This window comes from Barbatula barbatula (assembly GCF_947034865.1).
Source record: "Barbatula barbatula genome assembly, chromosome: 16".
Taxonomy (NCBI): domain Eukaryota; kingdom Metazoa; phylum Chordata; class Actinopteri; order Cypriniformes; family Nemacheilidae; genus Barbatula; species Barbatula barbatula.
This window is the reverse complement of record NC_136779.1, coordinates 22,885,182-22,911,294: the sequence shown is the minus strand read 5'-3', so window position 1 is coordinate 22,911,294 and position 26,113 is coordinate 22,885,182. Positions and strand designations below refer to the sequence as shown.

The 26,113-nt window shown below is 43.3% G+C and overlaps 2 protein-coding genes across 5 annotated transcripts in view; one reads left to right on the top strand and one right to left on the bottom strand.

The window, feature by feature from the left end:
* The window catches only part of stat5b (signal transducer and activator of transcription 5b), a 31,564-nt gene extending 9,693 nt beyond the window's left edge, over window positions 1-21,871 (bottom strand). For 2 of the 3 annotated variants that reach the window (XM_079476467.1, XM_079476469.1), the window contains exons 1-6: window positions 21,695-21,834; window positions 17,838-17,973; window positions 17,605-17,761; window positions 13,915-14,004; window positions 13,659-13,833; window positions 7,344-7,474 (exon numbers count right to left, since the gene is read on the bottom strand). In XM_079476467.1, coding sequence (XP_079332593.1) covers window positions 7,344-7,474; window positions 13,659-13,833; window positions 13,915-14,004; window positions 17,605-17,761; window positions 17,838-17,965 — 681 coding nt within the window. In that variant the 5' untranslated portion in view covers window positions 17,966-17,973; window positions 21,695-21,834. Of the gene's footprint in view, window positions 1-7,343; window positions 7,475-13,658; window positions 13,834-13,914; window positions 14,005-17,604; window positions 17,762-17,837; window positions 17,974-21,694 lie in introns of all 3 variants that reach the window. The other variant, XM_079476468.1, reaches the window with a different exon arrangement.
* Window positions 21,872-22,283: 412 nt separating this feature from the next.
* oplah (5-oxoprolinase, ATP-hydrolysing) overlaps window positions 22,284-26,113 on the top strand; it is a 52,721-nt gene continuing 48,891 nt past the window's right edge. For both annotated transcript variants that reach the window (XR_013787741.1, XM_079476129.1), the window contains exon 1: window positions 22,284-22,448. The gene's annotated coding sequence lies outside the window, so the exon portion shown is untranslated. The remainder of the gene's footprint in view (window positions 22,449-26,113) is intronic.

The window sequence follows — 26,113 nt, the reverse complement described above, 5'->3', positions numbered from 1 at the left end:
GCCTGACTGAATAACTGTTAAAGAACACGCGTCTCGATGCACCTTACACTGTACGGGGCAGACCCGCCTGACTGTATTACTGTTAAAGAACACGCGTCTCGATGCACCCTACACTGTACGGGGCAGACCCGCCTGACTGTATAACTGTTAAAGAACATGTGTTTCCATGCACCTCGCACTGTACGGGGCAGACCCGCCTGACTGTATAACTGTTAAAGAACACGCGTCTCGATGCACCTTACACTGTACGGGGCAGACCCGCCTGACTGTATAGCTGTTAAAGAACACGCGTCTCGATGCACCTCGCACTGTACGGGGCGGACCCGCCTGACTGTATAACTGTTAAAGAACACGCGTCTCGATTCACCTCGCACTGTACGGGGCAGACCCGCCTGACTGTATAACAGTTAAAGACACGCGTCTCCATGCACCTCCCGCTGTACGGGGCAGACCCGCCTGACTGTATAACTGTTAAAGAACACGCGTCTCGATGCACCTTACACTGTACGGGGCAGACCCGCCTGACTATATAACTGTTAAAGAACACGCGTCTCGATGCACCTTACACTGTACGGGGCAGACCCGCCTGACGGTATAACTGTTAAAGAACACGCGTCTCGATGCACCTCGCACTGTACGGGGCAGACCCGCCTGACTGTATAACTGTTAAAGAACACGCGTCTCGATGCACCTTACACTGTACGGGGCAGACCCGCCTGACTGTATAGCTGTTAAAGAACACGCGTCTCGATGCACCTCGCACTGTACGGGGCAGACCCGCCTGACTGTATAACTGTTAAAGAACACGCGTCTCGATTCACCTCGCACTGTACGGGGCAGACCCGCCTGATTGTATAACTGTTAAAGAACACGCGTCTCTATGCACCTTACACTGTACGGGGCAGACCCGCCTGACTGTATAACTGTTAAAGAACACGCGTCTCGATGCACCTTACACTGTACGGGGCAGACCCGCCTGACTGTATAACTGTTAAAGAACACGGGTCTCGATGCACCTTACACTGTACGGGGCAGACCCGCCTGACTGTATAACTGTTAAAGAACACGTGTTTCCATGCACCTTGCACTGTACGGGTCAGACCCGCCTGACTGTATAACTGTTAAAGAACACGTGTCTCGATGCACCTTACACTGTACGGGGCAGACCCGCCTGACTATATAACTGTTGAAGACACATGTCTCCATGCACCTCACACTGTGCGGGGCAGACCCGCCTGACTGTATAACTGTTAAAGAACACGCGTCTCCATGCACCTTGCACTGTACGGGGCAGACCCGCCTGACTGTATAACTGTTAAAGACACACGTCTCCATGCACCTCCCATTGTACGGGGCAGACCCGCCTGACTGTATAACTGTTAAAGACACACGTCTCCATGCACCTTGCACTGTACAGGGCAGACCCGCCTGACTGTATAACTGTTAAAGAACACGTGTTTCCATGCACCTTGCACTGTACGGGGCACACCCGCCTGACGGTATAACTGTTAAAGACACACGTCTCCATGCACCTCGCACTGTACGGGGTAGACCCGCCTGACTACATAACTGTTAAAGACACACGTCTCCATGCACCTCGCACTGTACGGGGCAGACCCGCCTGACTATATAACTGTTAAAGACACATGTCTCCATGCACCTCACACTGTACGGGGCAGACCCGCCTGACTGTATAACTGTTAAAGACACACGTCTCGATGCACCTTACACTGTACGGGGCAGACCCGCCTGACTGTATAACTGTTAAAGAACACGCGTCTCGATGCACCTTACACTGTACGGGGCAGACCCGCCTGACTGTATAGCTGTTAAAGAACACACGTCTCGATGCACCTCGCACTGTACGGGGCAGACCCGCCTGACTGTATAACTGTTAAAGAACACGCGTCTCGATTCACCTCGCACTGTACGGGGCAGACCCGCCTGACTGTATAACAGTTAAAGACACGCGTCTCCATGCACCTCCCGCTGTACGGGGCAGACCCGCCTGACTATATAACTGTTAGAGAACACGTGTTTCCATGCACCTCGCATTGTACGGGTCAGACCCGCCTGACTGTATAACTGTTAAAGAACACGCGTCTCGATGCACCTTACACTGTACGGGGCAGACCCGCCTGACTGTATAACTGTTAAAGACAAGCGTCTCCATGCACCTCCCGCTGTACGGGTCAGACCCGCGTGACTATATAACTGTTAGAGAACACGCGTCTCGATGCACCTTACACTGTACGGGGCAGACCCGCCTGACTGTATAACTGTTAAAGAACACGCGTCTCTATGCACCTTACACTGTACGGGGCAGACCCGCCTGACTGTATAACTGTTAAAGAACACGTGTTTCCATGCACCTTGCACTGTACGGGTCAGACCCGCCTGACTGTATAACTGTTAAAGAACACGTGTCTCGATGCACCTTACACTGTACGGGGCAGACCCGCCTGACTATATAACTGTTAAAGACACATGTCTCCATGCACCTCCCGCTGTACGGGGCAGACCCGCCTGACTGTATAGCTGTTAAAGAACACGCGTCTCGATGCACCTTACACTGTACGGGGCAGACCCGCCTGACTGTATAACTGTTAAAGACAAGCGTCTCCATGCACCTCCCGCTGTACGGGTCAGACCCGCGTGACTATATAACTGTTAGAGAACACGTGTTTCCATGCACCTCGCACTGTACGGGTCAGACCCGCCTGACTGTATAACTGTTAAAGAACACGCGTCTCGATGCACCTTACACTGTACGGGGCAGACCCGCCTGACTGTATAACTGTTAAAGAACACGCGTCTCGATGCACCTTACACTGTACGGGGCAGACCCGCCTGACTGTATAACTGTTAAAGAACACGCGTCTCGATGCACCTTACACTGTACGGGGCAGACCCGCCTGACTGTATAACTGTTAAAGAACACGTGTTTCCATGCACCTTGCACTGTACGGGTCAGACCCGCCTGACTGTATAACTGTTAAAGAACACGTGTCTCGATGCACCTTACACTGTACGGGGCAGACCCGCCTGACTATATAACTGTTAAAGACACATGTCTCCATGCACCTCACACTGTGCGGGGCAGACCCGCCTGACTGTATAACTGTTAAAGAACACGCGTCTCCATGCACCTTGCACTGTACGGGGCAGACCCGCCTGACTGTATAACTGTTAAAGACACACGTCTCCATGCACCTCCCATTGTACGGGGCAGACCCGCCTGACTGTATAACTGTTAAAGACACACGTCTCCATGCACCTTGCACTGTACAGGGCAGACCCGCCTGACTGTATAACTGTTAAAGGACACGTGTTTCCATGCACCTTGCACTGTACGGGGCACACCCGCCTGACGGTATAACTGTTAAAGACACACGTCTCCATGCACCTCGCACTGTACGGGGTAGACCCGCCTGACTACATAACTGTTAAAGACACACGTCTCCATGCACCTCGCACTGTACGGGGCAGACCCGCCTGACTATATAACTGTTAAAGACACATGTCTCCATGCACCTCACACTGTACGGGGCAGACCCGCCTGACTATATAACTGTTAAAGACACACGTCTCTGTCATGATTCTGCCTAATCTTGTCTTGGTTTTCTGGTCTAGGGGCAGAATCATGACAGACCCACGTGTTTTATGTGGAGAGAAACATGTTATGGTCAATCAGGACATAATATGTGTTCTCTCCAGTCTCGTCATTGGCCCCTCCCCTCTCGTTCCTAGTATTGCTTTCCTCCTGTGTCTCATTACCCACACCTGCCCATTGTTATCTCCTTTGTTAGTTTTCCTATAAGATGCCCTCATGTCTATTGTCTTGTGCTCGTTCGTTATACTTGTACTTGTATGCTGTACTTGTTACCGGCGTGGTAGAAGCCTGGTCTAGTGTCTTGTAAGCCTTGTCCTGACCTGACATTTAAGTTCAGTTGAGTTCTTAGTTTTCAGTTTATCGTGTTAGTTATTGTGTACTGTCTTGTTACCCCCTCGTGGGTTTTTGTTTTGTTCCTGTTTCATTGTTTATTAAAGTCCTTGTTAACCCTTTCATCCCTGTTTTGCTGCCTGCACTTGGGTTCTCCTTACCACGTTCCTGACAGAACGAACGAGCCCGCATCGAACCCAGCAGGCTAAATGGAGGCCAGACGAGCAACCCAGGCTCATCGCCTCCTACGTTTACGCCAGGGGCACTCTGATGTCCTGGAGTTTGCGGACCGTTTTTTGAGACGGCAAGGGAGATGGTCCACAATGAGCAGGAGCAGATGGTCCTGTTCAATGGCGGCCTCAACCAACCTCTAGCGGGGTGGGAGATGAAGATGCTGAGACCGCTGGGCTTCACTGACCTGATCAGGTATGCCATGAATCGGCCGGAGCCCAGTGTCTCAGCTCAACCCAGTCTTTCCCCCCCGCTGGCCGCCATCCCCGAGGGCCGTACCCTGCAAATCGGGGTTGTGGGCCTCTCCTCACCCTCTGCAACCTCCACCTCGTTCACCGCACCACCTCCTACAGTCTCCCCATCCGCAGTCAGCCTTGGTGGCAAGAGGGGTAGGCGAGAGTCCTGGGGGTCCTCGTCAGAGGCCTCCAACCCGGAGACAGCCACGCTCTTCACCTCCTTCCTCCAGCCGACCACCAGACGGGTGGCTCGGCTGAAGAAGAAGAGGCAACGGAGGGCGGTCCCAAGTCCGGTGGTCCCGTCAAGTCTGGTGGTCCCGTCAAGTCCGGTGGTCCCGTCAAGTCCGGTGGTCCCAAGTCCGGTGGTCCCAAGTCCGGTGGTCCCGCAGGCGCCCAGTCAAGTGGCCGGTCCTGTCTTCCAGCCGGCGTCAAGTCCTGTTCCTCAGCCGGCCTTCCAGCCGGCGTCAAGTCCTGTTCCTCAGCCGGCCTTCCAGCCGGCGTCAAGTCCTGTTCCTCAGCCGGCCTTCCAGCCGGCGTCAAGCCATGTTCCTCAGCCGGGGACCCCTAGAGCCCCTGGGACTTCGCGCTCTCGAGCGCCGCCCCCCAGGGTGTCCCCTAAGTCCCCTGGGACTCCGCGCTTCCGAGCGCCAGGGACAAAAACTGTTCCCCCTTATCCCAACCCCTTTGGACTTCCCCCCATGGACTCATGTGTTCCCCCATGAACTTTGTTGTTCCCCCTCCCCCCCTCCCTTGTTTGTTATTTTTAGTATGTCACCCCAACCCTTTTATCATGTATTCTTGTCTGCCCCTAATTGTGTTTACCATGTTTTGTTGGTTGTTGTCTGTTTCCCAGTCGGTCTTGTCTTGTTAGTGTTCTCCCTTGGTGAACGCCAGGGGGCGTTCATTAAGGGGGGGGTTCTGTCATGATTCTGCCTAATCTTGTCTTGGTTTTCTGGTCTAGGGGCAGAATCATGACAGACCCACGTGTTTTATGTGGAGAGAAACATGTTATGGTCAATCAGGACATAATATGTGTTCTCTCCAGTCTCGTCATTGGCCCCGCCCCTCTCGTTCCTAGTATTGCTTTCCTCCTGTGTCTCATTACCAACACCTGCCCATTGTTATCTCCTTTGTTAGTTTTCCTATAAGATGCCCTCATGTCTATTGTCTTGTGCTCGTTCGTTATACTTGTACTTGTATGCTGTACTTGTTACCCCGTTGTAGAAGCCTGGTCTAGTGTCTTGTAAGCCTTGTCCTGACCTGACATTTAAGTTCAGTTGAGTTCTTAGTTTTCAGTTTATTGTGTTAGTTATTGTGTACTGTCTTGTTACCCCCTCGTGGGTTTTTGTTTTGTTCCTGTTTCATTGTTTATTAAAGTCCTTGTTAACCCTTTCATCCCTGTTTTGCTGCCTGCACTTGGGTTCTCCTTACCACGTTCCTGACACGTCTCCATGCACCTTACACTGTACGGGGCAGACCCGCCTGACTGTAAAACTGTTAAAGACACACGTCTCCATGCACCTGGCACTGTACGGGGCAGACCCGCCTGACTATATAACTGTTAAAGACACACGTCTCCATGCACCTCGCACTGTACGGGGCAGACCCGCCTGACTATATAACTGTTAAAGACACATGTCTCCATGCACCTCGCACTGTACGGGGCAGACCCGCCTGACTATATAACTGTTAAAGACACACGTCTCCATGCACCTCGCACTGTACGGGGCATACCCGCCTGACTATATAACTGTTAAAGACACACGTCTCCATGCACCTTACACTGTACGGGGCAGACCCGCCTGACTGTAAAACTGTTAAAGACACACGTCTCCATGCACCTCGCACTGTACAGGGCAGACCCGCCTGACTGTATAACTGTTAAAGATCTCCTTTCCATGGAATGTCCCCCGTTGGTGGAACGACCTGCCCAACCAAACCAGAGCAGCTGAATCCTTACCCATTTTTAAGAAACATCTTAAGATTCACCTCTTTACTCAACATCTGACACAATAACACTAGCACTTAGTTTCTATTAAATTTTTTCTATGTCCATTTTCTCGAAAAATTAAATAATAATTAAACCACACTAGCTTAGTATACCTTGGTTAGCAAATTGTGTTCAGTTGTGATGCACTTGTACTTTTTGATCTTTTGCTGGAGTGATTGCTTCTATTGTTCCTCATTTTGTAAGTCCCTTTTCGATAAAAGACTCGGCCAAATGACTAAATGTTAATCTAGAAGTAAGTTTGACCACCTCCTGTCACCCTCCCATGAGAGCCTGTGCACTGACTGATCACTGACTGATTGGTATTTTTAGTTATTACTTTCCTTGTAAAAAAGCAATTCACTTCAAATTGATTTCTTTCATACAAGTACAGTAAAAGTGGTTTTAATGTCACTTTTGATAAGGATGGCATAATTTTATAATAATATCAGTCCTATTTAAAGTGTACCAGAAGTATACTTGCGATAGCTCCTCTTAAGCACAATCAAATATACTTCTGTCTATTTTTATTTGGACCTCAGCACTACTTTAAGTAAAAAATGACATAACGTACATATTTTTTTTAAATACATTTTAGTATATTTATTTTTCACTAGTGTAGGCATTGTTAGTATTAAATTATTTGGGACCTGGCATATGCATGTAGGGTATGGGTATGGTACTGTGTGCTTTGTAATGCAGTATATGGTTAGATTGACATAGATGGGCAACAGTGTGTTCAAAAATGGCTAGCTGTGCATTAAAGTAGCATTGGGTGCTTCTTTGCCTCCGCGTTGTGAATTATCCTGCCGTCACTCTCATTTAATATTCTTGCAAAGTAGTTAACCTCACTTTTCACTTGAAAAGTAGAAGACTCTGAAGCCCATTTGCCAATCAGATTATCATCATTTTACTGTGATGAAATGGAATTAGTGTATGTTTTTACCTGTCTGTATTTCTGTAAGGTGTTGGCCTCTCGTGTGAGCCAAGATTCCAGTGTGGACTTTCTGCTCTGCAGACTGGTTTCTCTCTGGACGCGTTCGGCTGGAGCAACGCTGGATAAACTACTCAACTGAGCTACACAACATACAGAGAAACACACAAACGTTAGTTTAGTCAACACACATTCATAATACAATCATTGAACTATTTTGAATACATTTACATTTATGCATTTGGCAGACACTTCTATCCAAAGCGACTTACATAGCATTATCCTATACATATGTTTCTAAATATATGCAATCCCCTGGGCCCGAACACATGACCTTGGCGTTGTTAGCCCCATGCTCTTACTTCCCGCTCACCCTCTATCACAACTCCTTCCTGGTGGAACATTCTTCCTAACTTGGTCCGGTCAACCACATCTCTCACAACCTTCAAAAACTTAAAACCCATCTCTTCTGTGAATACTTGACAGACAAAAAAAATTATGTACATGTGGCGAGCAGGGTGGGACAAGAGCCATGGGGGAAAGCAACAGGGCCGGTGATGTGAGTGTTAACGAGCGTCAGCTGGGCTTGCACCGGTCTCGTATCTCTTACGGAGGATGGGGGATAATGGGGGATTATTTAACTTTGTGGGGAATTGCAGAAAGACTATAAACTTATACTAAAGACAAACATGTGGAAAAAACATTTAACACAGAAGATAAAGAAAAATACGTATGCTTAAACATCACAAGAACAGCTTGTGGAAGAGGGAGAGGAGGGTTCAAACCCTCTGGCATGTATGGAGAGAAGTGTTTCAATTGTGGAAGAACGGGGCACTGGCACAAAGATTGTCCTGAGCCTCGGAGATCGCGGAGGTCAAGAGAAAAGGTATATGGAAGTGAGGAGGTGAGGCATCATTCCGAGGGTGGTGAGTATGATTTCCCTTAGCATATGCAATGAAGATCTGCTTAGCTCACATTCCATGATGAATGAAAACGCTTTCTGAACTTTGCTAAAATGCACAATGCTTGTGTGCAACAAACCGCTTGAATTTTTGATAGATTCAGGGGCAACGAATAGCCTACTGTGATTCACAAGAAGTGTTTAAATTTGCCAGAGTCTAAACTAGCTGTTTATTCCCTAAATGCTAGTGGCTCTAATGTAAAATAATTTATGTCAAAAGGGTGCAATGCGAGTTGGGGAGTGTCAAATTTCAACACAGGTTTCTCATGTCTGACTGCTGCCCGATTCATTTGCTGGGCAGAGTCATAATGTGTATTATGACAGATTGAGCATGATACCAACACGACCCGAGTGCAGTGCTCGTACAGCTGTACGATGTAGTTTTGAATTACGTAAGTATGATGTAGAAAGTATTGCCTCACAGACCCTCATGACGTTGATTACAATGGTGTGGGGAGATGTGGGTGTTTTGCTGACAAATGTGCGCACGCCATAGAATGGGTTAAAAGGGATGACGTGCAATATTCAAATTTGTTGCACGCCCATCGTGAGAATCATGCCTGTCTGTAAGCAACAAGGGGACTTGAAGTGTTTTCACACACAAAAAAGATTAATGAAGAGTATTGACATACCAGAAATTTTGGGAAAGGTGCCCTTTCAACTGTTGGTAACAGGAAAATATTATGTTGGGTTGATTAGGAACTGTGAGCCTGTTGTGATAACGCCCAAGGGTAATTTTCGTCCACGCAAACAGCAATACCCCCTCAAAACAGAAGCCTCAAACCAGAGGTCTCAATGGCATAAGGCCAATATTTAATGAGTTTAAAAAGATTAAAAAATAAAGGCATAGTTGTGCCATGCCCAAATTTACCGGTGCGCAGGCCTTTGTTTCCAGTTAAAAAGATAAGAGAAAAGAACACAAAGTAAATGTCTCCAAAGTCCAGCTGGCAAAACAGTTTGTTTATTTTTTTGGGTCACGAAATTAATGACCACGGCAGACAGCTGTCCGCAAAGAGCGTGTCTGCAATTTCAGACATTGCACGTCCAAAAGACAAAGAAGCAATTCATGTAATTTTTAGGGACCATTTTTCTGCTCAGACAGCAGAGCTCTTGCACTCACACGCGCATGCGAATTAGAAGAGAGTAAAAGTGTAAACATTCACACATACAGTAGATATGCATTTGATGTAACTTGTGATTTTGGCACACTGTGGAAACACAGAAACTTTTTAAAAGCTGATGGTAAAAAGATTCTTAACCACACACAGGTTGCTGATATTCTATCTGCCATTCTTCTCCCATCAGCCATTGTTGTGTGTGACTATGCCACACACACTTTTGTATCTGAAACTATTTTTTGCAGGAAGCCGACGAGCTGACCTTCCAGCAAAGCAAGCAACATCAGAGACAGACAGATTTTCTCCAGAAATCACTAACAAAACTCTTTCTCTTGCAGAGATGCAAACATTTTGCAGAACCAGCTGAGCGTGCACTCTGGAAGGAGTGCTCATGTAAATACACAGACAATGTTTGGGGGGGCCGAAATGGCTTGACCTGTTTGCCAAAAATCTTTTCCCTGCTTTTGCGATTTTGACGCATGGCCTAGACCACGCGTCAAAAGGGGAGATGTTACAATGTTTTTTTGTGTTTTTGCTCTCAAAATATTTGTGCAGGTCAAAAGAGCAGGAGCAAATGGAGCTGACAAATCATTACACAGCTTCCAGGAAGTCGTAGGAAAGACATGCCTCCCACTGCAAAAAGGTGTCCAAGGAGGGGCAACTCCAACCGTATGGCTCTTCGCAATGGTCGTGCTGACTGAAGCGACAGGAGGGGCACTATTGGTGCTCGCAAAGGGAATCAACTGTTCGAGTCGGGGACGCATCGAACCCCGAGAAATTAGAGATTATAGAATTTTGTTTCTGTGCAACACTATATTCCAAGTTTGATAAAATGGTATGGGGAGGGACAGTGTTACCCTAATTCTGCTAGGTACTGGGGAACAAATATGTATTTGGGTATAGGTACGTGTACCTCAGGTGATGTTGTGGAAAAGGCAACAAAATTTGAAAATGTGGGCAATTATGTCCCCTGGGACGGCCAAATAAAAAGGAAAAAGTCTAGCTCTAACTCAGAAAATTTTTAATTATGAGGGAACGGGGGCAGCTTCCCAAATAATAGTGGAAATATGGAAAGTGATAAAGGTTTAAGCAGTGCAGTATTGGTGTATGTGGTAGAGAAACGGGAAAGACACAGGTCAGAAGGTTCAGATATCAGTGCAGCCAAGGAATTTTCAAGCGGCAGAGCAGGCAGAAAAAGAGGCACAGGAAGTAGAGGCTAGGACATGGATAGATCCAGGAGAAACGGACGTAGATATGAGAAAGGCAATATACCAATGCAAAGGCAATAAGGCATGTGCATTGGCACTGATAGAAAAGAAAGAGGTTGGAGTGAATGACAGTTGTTGGTGGTGTATGCAACTCGAGCAGGCTTGGAAAGTCAGTCCTCTGAAATTAGAGGATGAGAGAAGGCTAAAAGGTCAATTACCCTGCAAAGCCGCCACCCTGTTGACAGTTGCAAACAGCACCAACGAAGCAGAGGCGGCACGAAAGACAGACTGCAAAGAACCAGGTGGTAAGTACAGTATCAGTTTTGACACCAGGCCTCTGAATATACACCCCAGGATAGGACATGTTTGCCTGTGTAGAGCGAAAGGGGGGCCACTCATAGGAACATCAGAATGCAAAAACATAGTGAAAACCAATGAAAACCAACCAAATTGTTCATTTAATAGCTGGAATTTCACCTGCCCGTTCTCAGAGGACGAGGTAGGCCAAAGTGGCGTAGTATGGGTCTGTGGGGAAAGAGCATTCCACAGACTGCCCATGAAATGGACAGGCTGCTGTTATCCAGCTCTCCTGTCCGTAGGAGCAGCTGCCTACGCACCTAGAAAAATCAGAGAAAAAAGAGATTTGCTCGACGTTGACAGCATGCCCAGTACCTATGAAGGGGCATGGCTGATGGACCCCTGGACATCCCCACAGGGCACTGTCCTGTGGAATATTTTTGGAGGTCTTGGTGGAGCTATAAGCATGACAAAATTGAACGGATTGGCTTGGCAGGTTTTAGCATTGGCAAACTCGACTGAAAAAGCTTTGGGTCTATTGAGCGAGGAGATGGCACAGATAAGGGAAGTAGTTTTACAGAGTAGATTGGTTTTAGACATGCTTACGGCAGAGAAAGGCGGTGTGTGCAAAATGCTCGGGGTCAGTTGTTGTTTCTACATTCCGGATTATGCTAATAATGTCACAGACATCATAAAACACATGAAGAATGCAATCAGGGAACCGGATGATATGACTAACAGTCTGTTGAAATGGTGGAATAGCCAAAGTTGGGGGGCGTGGCTGATGCAGGTGGCATTACCCATTCTAGTGGGATTGTTATTTCTTATAATTATGTTACCATGTTTAATTTACTGTTTTCAAAACTGTTTAAATAAAATACTATTAGGGAGCATGGCTGCAATTGAACAAAGGTTCATGGTGCAGACCATCAATCCCACGGAAGGGGAATTTATTGAGTACGATGACAATGGCCTATGAAATCTGAAGGAGAAAGGGCAGTGCTCATCTTACAGGTTGAGGCATCATAAGTTTGGTTATCATATATGATAAGAGATGGGAATGTGATGGAAATGTTCATGACGTGGGTTTCTTCACGCTAATCTCTGTAAAAATTGATTCAAGACTGTCTATCTTGTTGTTCTTAAATTCCTTAGAAATGTTTTGCTACGTGGCAGACCACTCAGCTCCTTTGCCCTTGAGCAAAGACTAAGAGGTTCTGGTGAAGATAAGAGATGGCGACACATTTTTGTTACCAAAGATACGTTCTTGCTCAAGGGTGGGGGAGAAGAAGGGTGTCATGTTTGGATCATATAAAAGCCCTGTAAGTGAGAAGGAGGGCACCTTCTCTCTGCACCATGCTTGTGATGCAGACTGAATGTCAATAAAATATAAAATACCTTGCAAGGTAACTCATGCTCTCTGTGTATTGCATTTGTCTGAAGTGTTTAAAACTCACCTTGATTAAGGAATAAGAAAATTCCACAACAGGATATTTGTTACATATCGTATTGACTTTAAAGTTATTTTAAAAAGCCATAAACGGTTTTGCCCCTACCTACATAACACAGCTTCTATCACACTACAACCCATCACGCTCTCTAAGATCTCAAAACTCCAGACTTTTGATAACACCTAGAATAACTTAATCAACAATTGGTTGAATGAGTCCTTTAGTTTTGTCGCAGTTAAAGAAACTGCATTAGACATTGACATCTAGCAATCGAGTCTAAATTCAAATATTGGAGAGACAAGTTTAGCCAACGGCTATTCTGTTTCCTTCTTTATTACTATCAGAAATAATCTAGATGCACTCTATTATTTTTGAAGGTTTACCGCAAGTTAACGTGAACAGCAAAAGAACGTGCGCATACACAATAACATATGTTTATGTTGTTGCTTTGAAACCGTCTATATCAGCTGCTGTGAATGCCTCCTGTACTCCATGTGCCTCTGGCCCAATCTTATCTGAACCATGAGGATTATCAAAAGACAACTCCAAGGATAAGTGCATATATGCGTGTGCAGTTCATATCTAGCATCTTTTAGAGCTGGGACCGCCACTCCATCTATCAGTTTCAAACGATCTCCAAATCAAGCGTTATATCCATCGTTTATAGAACATTCATCACCCCAATGCAGCGAAGAAACAAACACAGCTAAACTTCATAGTGCTTTCTTTCTCTCTCACTCTCTCTCTCCTAAGCACAAGTGAAAGTGGCTTGTGCACATGCTCCTTCTCCCGCTCTCCATTGTTGATGCTTGGTCATGCCGCGTGTTTTTCCGGGAGAATTGTCCAATAAGGGACTAAAAAAGTTGTTATGTGACGATTTTCTGAAACCAGTACGAACGCTGGGGGAGTGTATTGTGAACAGAAATACTACGTCATACGTCCAACTAGTTTTTTGACAAGTTGACCATGTTAAGGATGAGACGACAACACGTTTAACATTGTAAAGAAGTCAGAATGCATGAAACACTGTTGCACGGCCACTTTAAATGGCTAACAAATTAAAATGACAAAAGGCTTTTTTAAAGACCGGCATACCTTTTTCCGTCAGACAAATTGTTTTGTTCATCAAAAAAAATAGCAGGCAAATAGCAATCAAAAACTTGTCTAGTTTTATTATAAAAATGTAACATGTCCACATGCTGTCTGGAGCGGAGCCTATTCACATTTACTCAGCGAAGAGAATTTAGAACCTCATAACTTATGTTAACACACAAACAGATGGATGTTCATACCCTGTATCCTCAGACTCTCCTGATACTGGATGATGAAATATTCCTGACTGTGCTGCAGTTTCCGCAGATCATTCTCTGTGTCCTGCATCATGACCCGCAGCTCTTCAAACGTCTGATTGATCTGCTGGTATCTCTGAGGGGTTCCGTCTACTGGACCGGCACCTGGACTGCTGGCCTGAACGTCAAACATGCCACATTACTCACACACACCGTTCCTCTGGTAAAGATGTAAAGTGAGTGAGTGTGTGTAACTTACATTAGATGCGACCTGCACAAGTCTTTGCTCAGTGTAGAGAATGTGTTTGACACAGCGTACCAGCTCCAGAGGACACAAGTCATATGTGCTCTAAAAATACATCAACATTTATGAAATTCATGACACAAACCCAACTTTTCTGATGTAAAAACAACAAAAGACACAATCATCACATATAACAACATGTTAAATAGCAAAGGCTGAAAAAATGCATTGTATTAATTTAAGGTTCTGCAATTCAACATGATTGCATATTTAAGCTGTGAATTTTTCAAATGGAAACAATTCACACACAGTTTCACCATTTAAAAAATCAATAATCAAAATTGCATCGATGGCATTTTCCTTTGGCGATTTCGATTTTTTTGTAAGTGTGTCCTGCCGTTTCAGATTTTTGCAGATTCAGATTTTGTTTAAGAACTATAATTGAAAGCACATACAAACAAAAATCGACTTTTCTTTAATGAAAACTTTTATTTTCATAAAACAACATATAATTTCAGGATCTTTTCACCTTAACAAAATAAAGTGCTCTGTGACTTGAAAAAGATAGAAATAACAGTTGAACATACAACTGAAAATAGAACAAAATAGTACAACAGAAATGTACAATAACGTAATAATATGTGCAGTGCGTAATAACTGAATAACAAGGCCCCTTTTCTTTCTTACCAACAGATGCAAAATGCTATTACTTTAGCATTAATAGAAGGTTTTTCATCACCAAGAGAAGCATCTGCTGCCCTTTTCTCCAAAAGCCATTTAAGTGCAGTGATGGCTGGAATGACGTCTGTGGCTGTTGCTCTCAAGGAGCTAATTTCCTTTGTGAGCTCCTCGAAAGGTGCGAGCAACGTCAGGACGTTTTCAATAAGCCCCCACTGATGCGTGTTGAGTCTGGCCGGCAGCTCGTGCTCCGTTGCGTATGCCTCCAAAGCATGTCTCTGTTCCACCAGTGACTGCAGCTAATTAAATTAGCTGTTCCACCATGTTGGATTTTCTTTTATATCCAACCGTCTTTTACTGGGCTGGCCCAGCTGTGGGTGAATGTCATGAAGTCGCGAATAAGAAAGAGTTGAGTGCTTAAAATGTCATACAATCTTCCTGGCAATTGTGAGCACATCAGCGAAGCTTCGATGCGATAACACACCCACATTTATAACCAGTTGTAATGTATGTGCCATGCAGGGCAAACTTGTCAGGTTGCCCTCATCGAGTGCTGTGTTTATATTTCTTGCATTGTGTCGAAGCACGACATGAGCCCTGTTCTTGTCCAAACCCCATCACTGCAACATTGTGTCAAACGTTGCTGCCAAGTTGGCAGCAGTATGGGGACCCTGTCAGTTCTTGACATTGCAGTAGTTTTTGCCGTTGGAATTCTTTGTCTACCCGGTGAGCAGTCAGGCTCATCATTGACATCAAGCTGATGTTACATGTCCAAGTCCATCAGTTGTAAAACTGATGGCTGCCTCGGGATCGGCTTCTAACAGGCTGTGTGTGTGTGTTTTGACACAACATGAAACAACTCCGGTAACGCAACATCAGAAAAGTACCATCCAACACTGTATAATGTATTTTGGGCTGAGATAATGCATCATATTTCTGAAGCCTCTGTCCTCAACTATGGAGAATGGCTGGTCATCAAGGGCCATGAATTCCATAATTCTTCTAATAATTACTTAAGTTTTTTCACTGTTCATACCAATTAAAGATAGGACAGAAAGCTGACTTGTGGTTGGCATAGAGCTCCGGCTTGGAGCTCTAGCATTAGTGTTAGCCGCTTTCCCTTGTTCAAACTGGGCATATTCAGCTGTGTGATGCGTTTCTAAGTGTCTTATTAGGTTTGTTGTGCCGTTTTTGTGGTGGTTTCAACACGTGTCGTCTACACTGCAAGTCTGTTCTGACAAAGACCAAACCAAGAATTCAGATAATTTTCATATGCTGGCCACACAGTCCACTCATCTGCTCAATTGGGGGAATTTATGTTTTCTTATAGATCTCTTCTTATGCATCATCAACATTTTACGGACCCTTGCACTGCCAGCAGTCTGCACAGACACACTATTATGCTCAGACTTTGAATTCCCTCCTGCTCTGGCTTAAAGGAATTACGTTATTTTTACTTCAGCACATCATCTTCACATACAGTGCATCCGGAAAGTATTCACAGCGCACCACTTTCTCCACATTCTGCCATGGTACAATCTTATTCCAAAATGGATTCAATTCATTATTTTCCTCAAAATTCTATAAACAATACCCCGTAATGACAACGTGAAAGACGTTTGTTTGAAATCTTTGAAAATGTATTAAAAAGAAAAAAGCACATGTACATAAGTATTCACAGCCTTTGCTCAATACTTTGTTGAAGCACCTTTGACACCAATTACAGCCTCAAGTCTTTTTGAGTATGAAGCTACAAGTTTGTCACACCTACGTATTTTTGGGCAGGTTCTCCCATTCATCTTTGCAAGATCTCTCAAGCTCCATCAGGTTGGATGGGGAGCGTTGGTGCACAGCCATTTTCAGATCTCTCCAGAGATGTTCAATCGGGTTCAAGTCTGGGCTCTGGCTGGGCCACTCAAGGACATTCACAAAGTTGTCCTGTAGCCACTCCTTTGTTATCTTGGCTCTGTGCTTAGGGTGGTGGTCTTGTTGGAAGATGAACCTTCGCCCCAGTCTGAGGTCCAGAGCAAACTCCAGGCGGACTGTAATGTGCCTTTTACTGAGGAGTGGCCTCCGTCTGGCCACTGTGCCATACAGGCCTGATTGGTGGAGTGTTGCAGAGATGGTTGTTCTTCTGGAAGGTTCTCCTCTCTCCACAGAGACATGCTGGAGCTCTGTCAGAGTGACCATCGGGTTCTTGGTCACCTCCCTAACTAAGGCGCTTTTCTCCTGATCACTCAGTTTGGCCGGGCAGTCAGCTCTAGGAAGAGTCCTGATGGTTCCAAACTTCTTCCATTTACTGATGATGGAGGCCACTGTGCTCATTGGGACCTTCAATGCTGCAGAAAGTTTTCTGTACCCTTCCCCAGATCTGTGCCTCGATACAATCCTGTCTCGGAGGTATATGGACCACTCCTTGTTTATGCTGCAATATTCACTCACTGGCCACTTTAGTAGGTACCACAGTTCAATTGCTTTCTAACACATATTGCAAATCAGCCAATTGGATGCCAGGAACTAAATGCATGATCAGACCGTCAACTTCAACACTCATCACTTACGGCGTGCCATTAAAGGGATCCTATTCCTTTTATTGGCCTTTCTACCGGAAAAGCATGTCAACCCCACAAGCCAACCGACACGTGGGACCCGCTCACCATCAAGATTATCTGCGCTATCAAGATGGGCTGCTCTGAGGCTCGTTACTCTTGCGATAATGAAGTTTAGGTGTGTCTGTAATAATAATAATAATACATAATGTACAAAACACGAAGGGATTAATGTCATGATGTGTTGTGTGCTCATGCTGTAGTTCCATCCCACTCTCCCCACTAGTCCCGCCTCCAACAGCTCGTGTTTTTCCAGGAAATAATAAATGCATTTGCTATTTAAACAATATGGCACATGCCGTGAAAATGGTAACTAGGTCCGCCTGAAATAGGCAAAAAACACTTGATTCGTGCCTGGCACAACATTGCACCAGGTGTATGATAGGGCCCCTTGAGTTCAGTTACCACGGGGTAGTACCTTCAGCTGTGAAGCATAATGACCAAGTTTGATCTTGAGCAGAAAGCCATCTTCTCCCATCTGATGTTCTGCCCTCCTCTGTAACTCCTGGATCAGACTATCTAACAGACGCTTGGCTTTAAACTCATCCTGCTGGTTCTCCAGGTCTAAAGCATCCCTGCGAAACACAAGCACAGTTTGTGTCTCATGTCACAGAGCAAATTTCAGACAAACAGCAGAGCAGGAACACTTACCACGGCTGAGCTTCCAGCCACTGCGCCAGATAGTGCCGCACCTCGATAGGGAAATGCTGCCCGTACAAAGACTGCATCTGATGCAGGGCGTCCCCTTGTAACTGCTGAGCCTGAATCCACAACGCCATATCCAGCTCTTAGTACACAGAAAAAAAGAGAAAGAGAGAGATGCATTTTTAGTGTGACCATTTTCCCATTCACTTTTTTTATGGTTTCAGCTGCCACAAGATAAACAAACGTTATGTGACTTAACTTCCGGAAGACCTCTGCAAAGAATCAATATCTGTTGAGAAGTTGTAGTGACTTTATATTAAAGTCAGAGATTAATCGTGTATAGGCAGTGACCAATAATTGATATACCTGTAAACATTTCGGTACCAAAATCCAGGAGACCCGGGATCGTGGGGGGGGGGTTGGTAGGGGTTGTGGCACCCCACTGTTATAAATACTTTAATTACTTTATACATAAAACAGCACAAGCAGTTTGTCCCTTCACACCGCGTCCCATATTTCAGATGTTTAAACTTTGTTTATTAGTCAGCAGAATGTTTTTATTTTTTATATGTTTTTTTATTTGTTTATTTACATGGATAGATGGATTAACCAGTATTTGCATATTGCAGTTATTTACAAGAACCGCACAGTATGGTCACAGTTGTCAGGACTCTGTCCTTCCTGTCTCGAGTTCTCTAGCTCACTCGGCAGAGTCATGACATTGCCACGTCTTTCGGGTTTTGTTTTGTTATGTGTGGAGACACGTGGCTTTTGCTGTTACTTGGCGCCACGTGTCTTCCTTTTATGTCTCTCAGCCCCGCCCTCCTGTCTTCCGTAATATTACCATTAGGGTTTCATTCTCATCACCTGCTCAGTGTTTTCTTGGTTCACTCTCATTAGGGTTCATTCCCATCCCCTGCTCAGTGTTTTATTGGTTCACTCTCATTAGGGTTTCATTCCCATCACCTGCTCAGTGTTTTCTTGTTTCACTCTCGTTAGGGTTTCATTCCCATCACCTGTCACCACTCTGCCCATGTAATTACTCCTTGTTAGTGTCTCTCTATATATAGTCCCAGTTTCCCTCTGTTCAGTGCATTGTTTGTGTTATTCTATACTTGATGTATGTTTGATCGGATGTCTTGCTCTCATGGTAGTCTCCCCTGTATACGCTTCCTAGCGTTGTTGGATTACCCTGGTTCCTGTTTTTTGTTAACCCTTCGTTTGCCTGCATCTGGGTTCTGTCCAAGCCATTTCGTGACAACAGTACTAAAAATCGAAACTCTATATTACCTGTTTTATTCAGAGTTTTATGCAGAACACAACACTCTTTTCATAACACGTAATTTTTTCTAAAGGCATAGAAAGTGTAACAACAACAGCGTATGTGGTGTCAAAAGATGGGTTCCAGACTTCCAAAAACAATATTAGACCAAGAGCAAAAACATTACCGACAGATAATTTAAAAACGATGAAAACATTACTTCTGCAGATCCAGCACTAGCTGTAATGTAGACTCTACTGCATCTACCTGTTGATGTGAGGAGCAAACGTTAAATGGAAAAACGTGGAATGGAATCTGCAGGCCTTTACCACTATAATAAGAGAAAGTTTATAGGCATGAATCCTCTCTACTCCACTTCAGCTATTGTTCATTTTGGCCTTCCTAAGGCCGCCTTCAACAATAAAATTACACAATATTGCCACAAAATATTTTCTGAATGCAAAACAATTATGTGTTTTAGCTGTATGTTTAGAAGGAAACAGCGTTTTAGGGGACTGAAAACCCCAATTTTTGAAAACGGGTCTCAAAGTGCAACTTTTTGAAAACGACACCCTTTTAGTTTCCATGTAAACTGCAAGTCAAAACTTTCTGAAAACGATTCGTATTACCCGCATGCGTATTACGCGCTCAGTCTGACTATGTATTAATGTTTCCCCAGCAAAGACGCGATGACCTACTTGCGGTGCGATTCACACGAATTGAGCGTTCGCGTGTTTGCGCCGCGTTAACCAATCAGGAGCTTGCTCTAGTAGGGTCGTTAGCGAGCAAAAGCAAATTTTACGCACGAATGATGCGAGTAAACTCAAAATGTTCAAGCGTCCAACTACATGCGATTATACCGCGTTTGCTGTGAACACTCTATAAGACCAGCAGAGACACACTATTTACATTCGCCAGACCTTAAACGGACATATACGTCCACGAACGGCATTAAAAAGTCTGCTTGGCTTATAACTGTGCATGTGTATCTGTCAAGGCACCGTCCGATTTCTTTACACAACAACATCACCATCCACTGGTTTTATCCATTTTCCTGGATACGTTTAAATGCAGACTTAAATGCAGAGTATGCTGTCATGTGTACGTGAATAATCGTAGATTAATCGATTATCAAAATAATCGTTGGTTGCAGCCCTAGTCACAGCAGCGCGACTGAAAGCTGGTAAGGCTGTCCCGATTCAAAGGTTGCTTCAAATGCAGCCCCAAAATGCGACCTTATTTCAGCAGGTTTTTAAGAATAGACCGAATGTATCCTTCACCGCTTAGGCTATCCTGAGATTCAATGGGTGCCTGTAATGGCTTGAAATGTTTGAATAATCATTCAAAACTTTAGTTAAATAAAAGTATGTAATTCACAAAAAGGGTAAATCTTATATATGATGTTGTTAATTAACATTATTGGTGTATTATTGTGTTTTCAATTTATACAGTTGGTTAATGTAATAAACTGTTGGGCTGTTGTAATCTACATAAACGTGTCACATTCTCAAAAATAAAATAAAATTTTTCTGGCTCTGTATTTGTTAAAAATCTTCTCTGCTGTGTGTCGCTGCTGTAACCGCAACATGAGCAGCAGGTGACGCTATTATAGCGTCTCATTACAGTTCCGTTTTTGGACTTTTGAGTCTGTTAGGCTTAGGGTTAACCCTAACCTTTCAAGCACAAGTCCTCGTTTTTAAATCCGCGACCTTAGTAGGTAGCCGCCACTGAATTGGGACATAGCTAGGGGAACGTGTCTTGGCGCTCAAGAGGGGCGTGTCCCGGCGTGTTCACGTGGGAAAGTACGTGACGTCAATGCATACCCTCTATTCCCACTTCAACCCGGAAGTAACGGCTGGATTTAGAAACATTAAAACATTGCTGTTACTAATGATTCAGTAGCATAAAACATTACAAGCATATTCTATCATTTAAAGAGCACCGGTACAAACATTATTTTCGGGAATTGTCAAATTTCCCAGAGCACGTGACGGCAGCTTTAAGTTAAATAATATCGATACAGTACTTACAAATACTACTATTGTCAATATCGGTATAACCTGAAACCCAAATTTAAACATACAAACAAGTTAATAAGACAGTGTTAGTATATTATTCAATCATGCGTGTCTATACTACAGTAAAATCTGGTGTTGTGGAAAGTACATTAGTTTAGAGTCACGGTAAATTAGCCTATATGATGGCCAGAATAATCACGTATGTTATTTAAACGTTAAAACACACACAACAAAACAAAGTAAAACAATAGAGTGATTCGCGTTTGCAGTATAAAATCTGCCATTGAACACTGATTCTTTATTTCTTGCGGACGGACTAGCTTCAGTTAGCTTTAGCAGCTAGCATTAACAAGTAGCATTAACTCGTGAACAGACACAAAACATAAACAAGCGTTATAACTTCATTTTACATCAGGCAGCTTCTCTGTGCTAAAACATGTTATAATATCACATAGGCCTATGAGTGAGAGCACGTTAGATAATCCGTGTAACGTGTGCTGAAGCTCAAGTGAAGCAGCGTCGCCTAAAAGCATTGACATGATGAGAGAGAGAGAGAAATAAATAATCAACAATAAAATCCTCACAGCACTGAAGAGATCTGCATGAATAAAAATCCGATAATGGATTTAAGATTTCGAATGTTTCTCCGGGTTCAGTAATCCAGCCATGAGATCAACTCCATTTAAACCCTTCAGCAACTTTCATTTCAACCCTTACATCTACTGACATCTACTGTCTGATTTCACTTTATCCCATACTGTACATTACAGCACTGACCACTATTCTAAGAAATCAAGTTACTAATAAAAAACTATGTTGGCTGAATGATGGTCCGTTATATTCTGTGTCTTCTAATCATTTCTGAACATTTTGGGGCTTTTCATGAGAAGGGGGACTCTATGACGGACACGTTTTTTAATAGAGTGAAAATGTATGGAAAACAAAAAAATTGAAGCATCGTCCATGACCATTGAAACCATTACAGAATTCCCTTTTGTATAGTGTGAGGCTATGTCCGAATAAAATCATGTAAGTTTCTTTTGTGCTGTTTGAAACACAGTTTGTGAAGAACGTAATGCAGTAATGAATAACACGTGTTTGACCATTTACTCCTTTTCTCACAGTTCTAGTGTACAGTTCTAAGCCCCTCCCCCAGAAAAACGTCAGTCTCTTGAAGACGGTTGATGATTGGCTTGTTACTCGAAGGCGGAAACTCTCCCACTCTGACAGGAATTATTAAAACCGCGAAGTGTGTTCATGTTTATCTTCTCTGTTCTGGGATCAGTGACATATACAGGCGATATTTCACACTTCACCTGCGCTTCACCTTGAGAAACTGTGAGTTTATTAAAGCCTGTTTATGATGATTGTGTTCGTTGTTTAGTGTTTATAATGCTGCTCGCATCAGGTAGGTTTGTTAATAGTGGGTCAGTTAGTGCTGGCTCCGTAAACTCTGTGACTGTCATTAACACGTATAAAGTTCCTGATAAACGAGGTTTGTCCCAGTTGAATTATAAACACATTACAGAAGACTTGAATTCATGGCTTTAACTTTAACTCTCGTCAGAGATCAATTCACCATCATAAACCTGAGGAAGAGTAGTTGAACATTTCTGTGATTTATGATTAACTCTGTATACTGGCTGCAGATTAACTGCCAGCGCATCACTAAGTGTTACAGTTTATTAAGGGTGTCATGAACTGACCTCTTTGTATTATTTTATACTGTTGTCTGAGGTAAACTTATGACGTTCGCGTGACTTTTACATTAAAAAACAACTAAATCAATTACTAATAGGGTATTTTCTACCCGGGTTTTGAGGCAGGCTCATTAAACGCTTGGTTTTAATGATTGGATAACAGTTACGAAAGACATCAGTGTGCTTTGTGATGTACATCTCTTGTGTCTGTTGGAAGGCCATTTAGGCAAAAATGTCTTCAGACGTAACGTGTAAGCGTTTAATTTGCGTTCGCCTAAAGACGTACAGACGTTTTGGTTTAGCCATTGGTAAGCCCCAAAACGGATGGATTTGAATACAATTGGTTAAACATATAGCCGTTACATCCAGTGGAGGATTTAGCAAATTGGGGACCAAGGCGAAGGTGTGTACGGGGCCCCACTATCCGATCTTTAAAAGAGAACGAAAAATGTTTACTTCAAAATCAAGATGGAAAGCAGAGAACACACGAAGTGTACCACTGCACAAACTAATAGTCACGATGGAACCCAATAGAGAATAAGGTTTCGGATCTTTGCCAAAATGCCAGGAAAACTAGCACTGTTTATTATTTTTTTAAGATCAAATCAATATAACATTTCAAAAAATCTACAAACAACCCGTGTACAAGATACAGGATATTCTCAGTGAATTGACATTACATTTGAGATTGAACATCTCAAACATTCTACAAACAAACCTATGTACATGATACATGATTGGGAGGATTTTTTTAATCTGATGCTGCACAAAAACTAACAATGCATCAAATCCAATATTGTTACTAATCTTTCACATGTCCAAGACTGTGATAAAAGGTTAAAAACAATCCAGTCCACAATCACTTTTATATTGAAAATAAGTCATTTTCTGTTTGTTTTTTTCCAGTTTTTGAAAAAAATCATTTGCAATAAAAGAGTAAAAATCTAGGATGTTTTCTTAAACATTTAGAAGTTTTGATCAGGACTGAGGTTGATTAATAGATTTATGCAAAAAAATTAAACCACATATTTATCAGATTTTTACAGACATTTGATTGAGTGGATGTTTTCATCCCGAACAAAACGAAGGGGTTGTGAATTTGCTCAGTGTATTGTTGAGATTTTGAAAATGTTCAAAGCATTTTCCCAAAATATGTGTCAAAATAAGATTTGTCACCAAAAACCATTCCATTTGCTGTGACACAGAGATAGTTGTGGCCAAATTAAGACTCAACAGCAACACATAGTGGACGAAAACATCCACAACATAACATAAGGGTTAAATTAGCTTTTTCTGTAGTAAGTTTATTTACTTCACTACAAAATATATTTTATCAGTGTAGGGCTATGGCTATATTACTAGCAAAACTTGGTGGTTGACTCACCAAAGCCATCACTGGACAACTCTTCCACCTCATCTGTGTCAACTTCATTGACACTGTCACAGGTGAAAGCAGCGGCAACAACGTGAAGTCCTCTTCAATTTAACGTTAATTAAATAACGTTATTTAGCGCCACTTCACTACTCGCGAATAGCGCGTTTAGTTGGACGCTTGAACATTTTGTGTTTACTCGCTTCATTCGTGCGTGAAATTCGCTTAATTCGTGCGTGAAATGCGTGTCATTCGCACTGTTCGTGTCATTCGCGAGTGAAATTCGCTTCATGAAAATGTTTTTACAACTTACCAGATTCTCCTACCTCCTCACTCACTTTCTTCCAAGCAAGATCCTTTTTATTCCTATTTTTATAAAAATATGAACACGTATCATATAGCTTGATTACATACATTAGATATGATAGATTTGTGTGTGTGCAAGCTTCTCAAATACACTGCCCTTCATGGTGGGAGTAATAAGGCCTGTATCTATAGATGTCATTTAACGGACAAAATTCAGTCTAAATGAACGCATCAAACTGGATTATTTGAATATTATCTGTAACTTGCATGCAGGTTGATTGTTTCTAAATGCATCTAATACAGACAAGAGGTTCTTTTTTCATGTCATAATGGTCATTATGTGAGAAAATAATTTGTGTTTGATTTCTGTCAGTCATAAATATTCCACTTTCTTTTTTGTTATGGTAAAAAGAGCAAGAGAGACAGAGAACCCCACACAGACTCCCTGGAATGATGTCAAGTTATTAACATAATGTTGCTCACCTTCGTCACTGGGACAGGCAGGGGTGCAGTTATGGGGAGACTGGGGTGCTGCTGACTCATCTGTTGTTAAGTCTGCTAAGATGGGCACGGACAATTATTTAATATGAATATATTGCTAAGCGTTTCCCTGCACCATTTAAATGTTATTGAAATGCTGGCTGAGACTAGCGTGCAGCTAGCTAGTTTATTTCACTATGGACAACAGGTTAATACCACTCAGACTGAATGCTACCCACCTTTCTTGGTGAAAAACTGGGTTACAGATTGACACCCTTTCTTTTGTCTCTCCTCTCTCAATTGTCTTTTTCCTTTTTGAAAACCAGATTTCTTACTGCGCCAATCAAAAATAATAGAGTTGTTACATGAACATAGATGATTTTGGTTACATGTGGAATAAAGTATTTTTATCGACTGCAAATCTTCAGTTTCCTCCAAACTCCATTTTGGGATTCATTGCTGTATGGTCTATTTACCTTACCGTGTTTCGATCTGAGGTCAGTAGTATTGTCAAAGACGGTTTGTGTTGTTTTTTTAATTTAAATCTGATAATACTAGTTAACTTTAAATGTAGTAATTTATTAGTATGGGTCTATATAGGCTAATATATCTATCCATTTAATCTAAATTAGTAAAATAATCCCTTGAATGGCGTTTACAGAAGCCAATAAGGAACATAACACGTATGTCTAACTAGACTATATTAATTTACATGAAGAAAGAACTACATACTACAAAGTCAGGGGAAACATTACAGTATTTCAAACTGACTTGACAGAACGCATATTGAAATGAGACCAGGTGGACAGCAGAGAAGTTAATTGAGTATTGTTGTTTTATTTAACAGTAAAAAATATAAACAACGTAAAACAAAGCTGCGCAAGCGTGGAACAGATCGTGCAGTGTCGTAAATCGTTGCAAAACAAAATCATAATTTGCGCATGTGCGGTTTCTACAACGTCATTGTGTGCATGCGGGAACGGATCGTGCAGGTGGAACGGATCGTGTACTGACAGTGCCCTTATGCGTGGCATTGCATATGGTCCTAGTTCCGGATACGTTCCGGATGCGTCAGCATATACGTCATTTTAGGACAAGGAAAAAGAGGGCATTTCAAAATACAAGCGGTAGAAGTAGACAAGGAA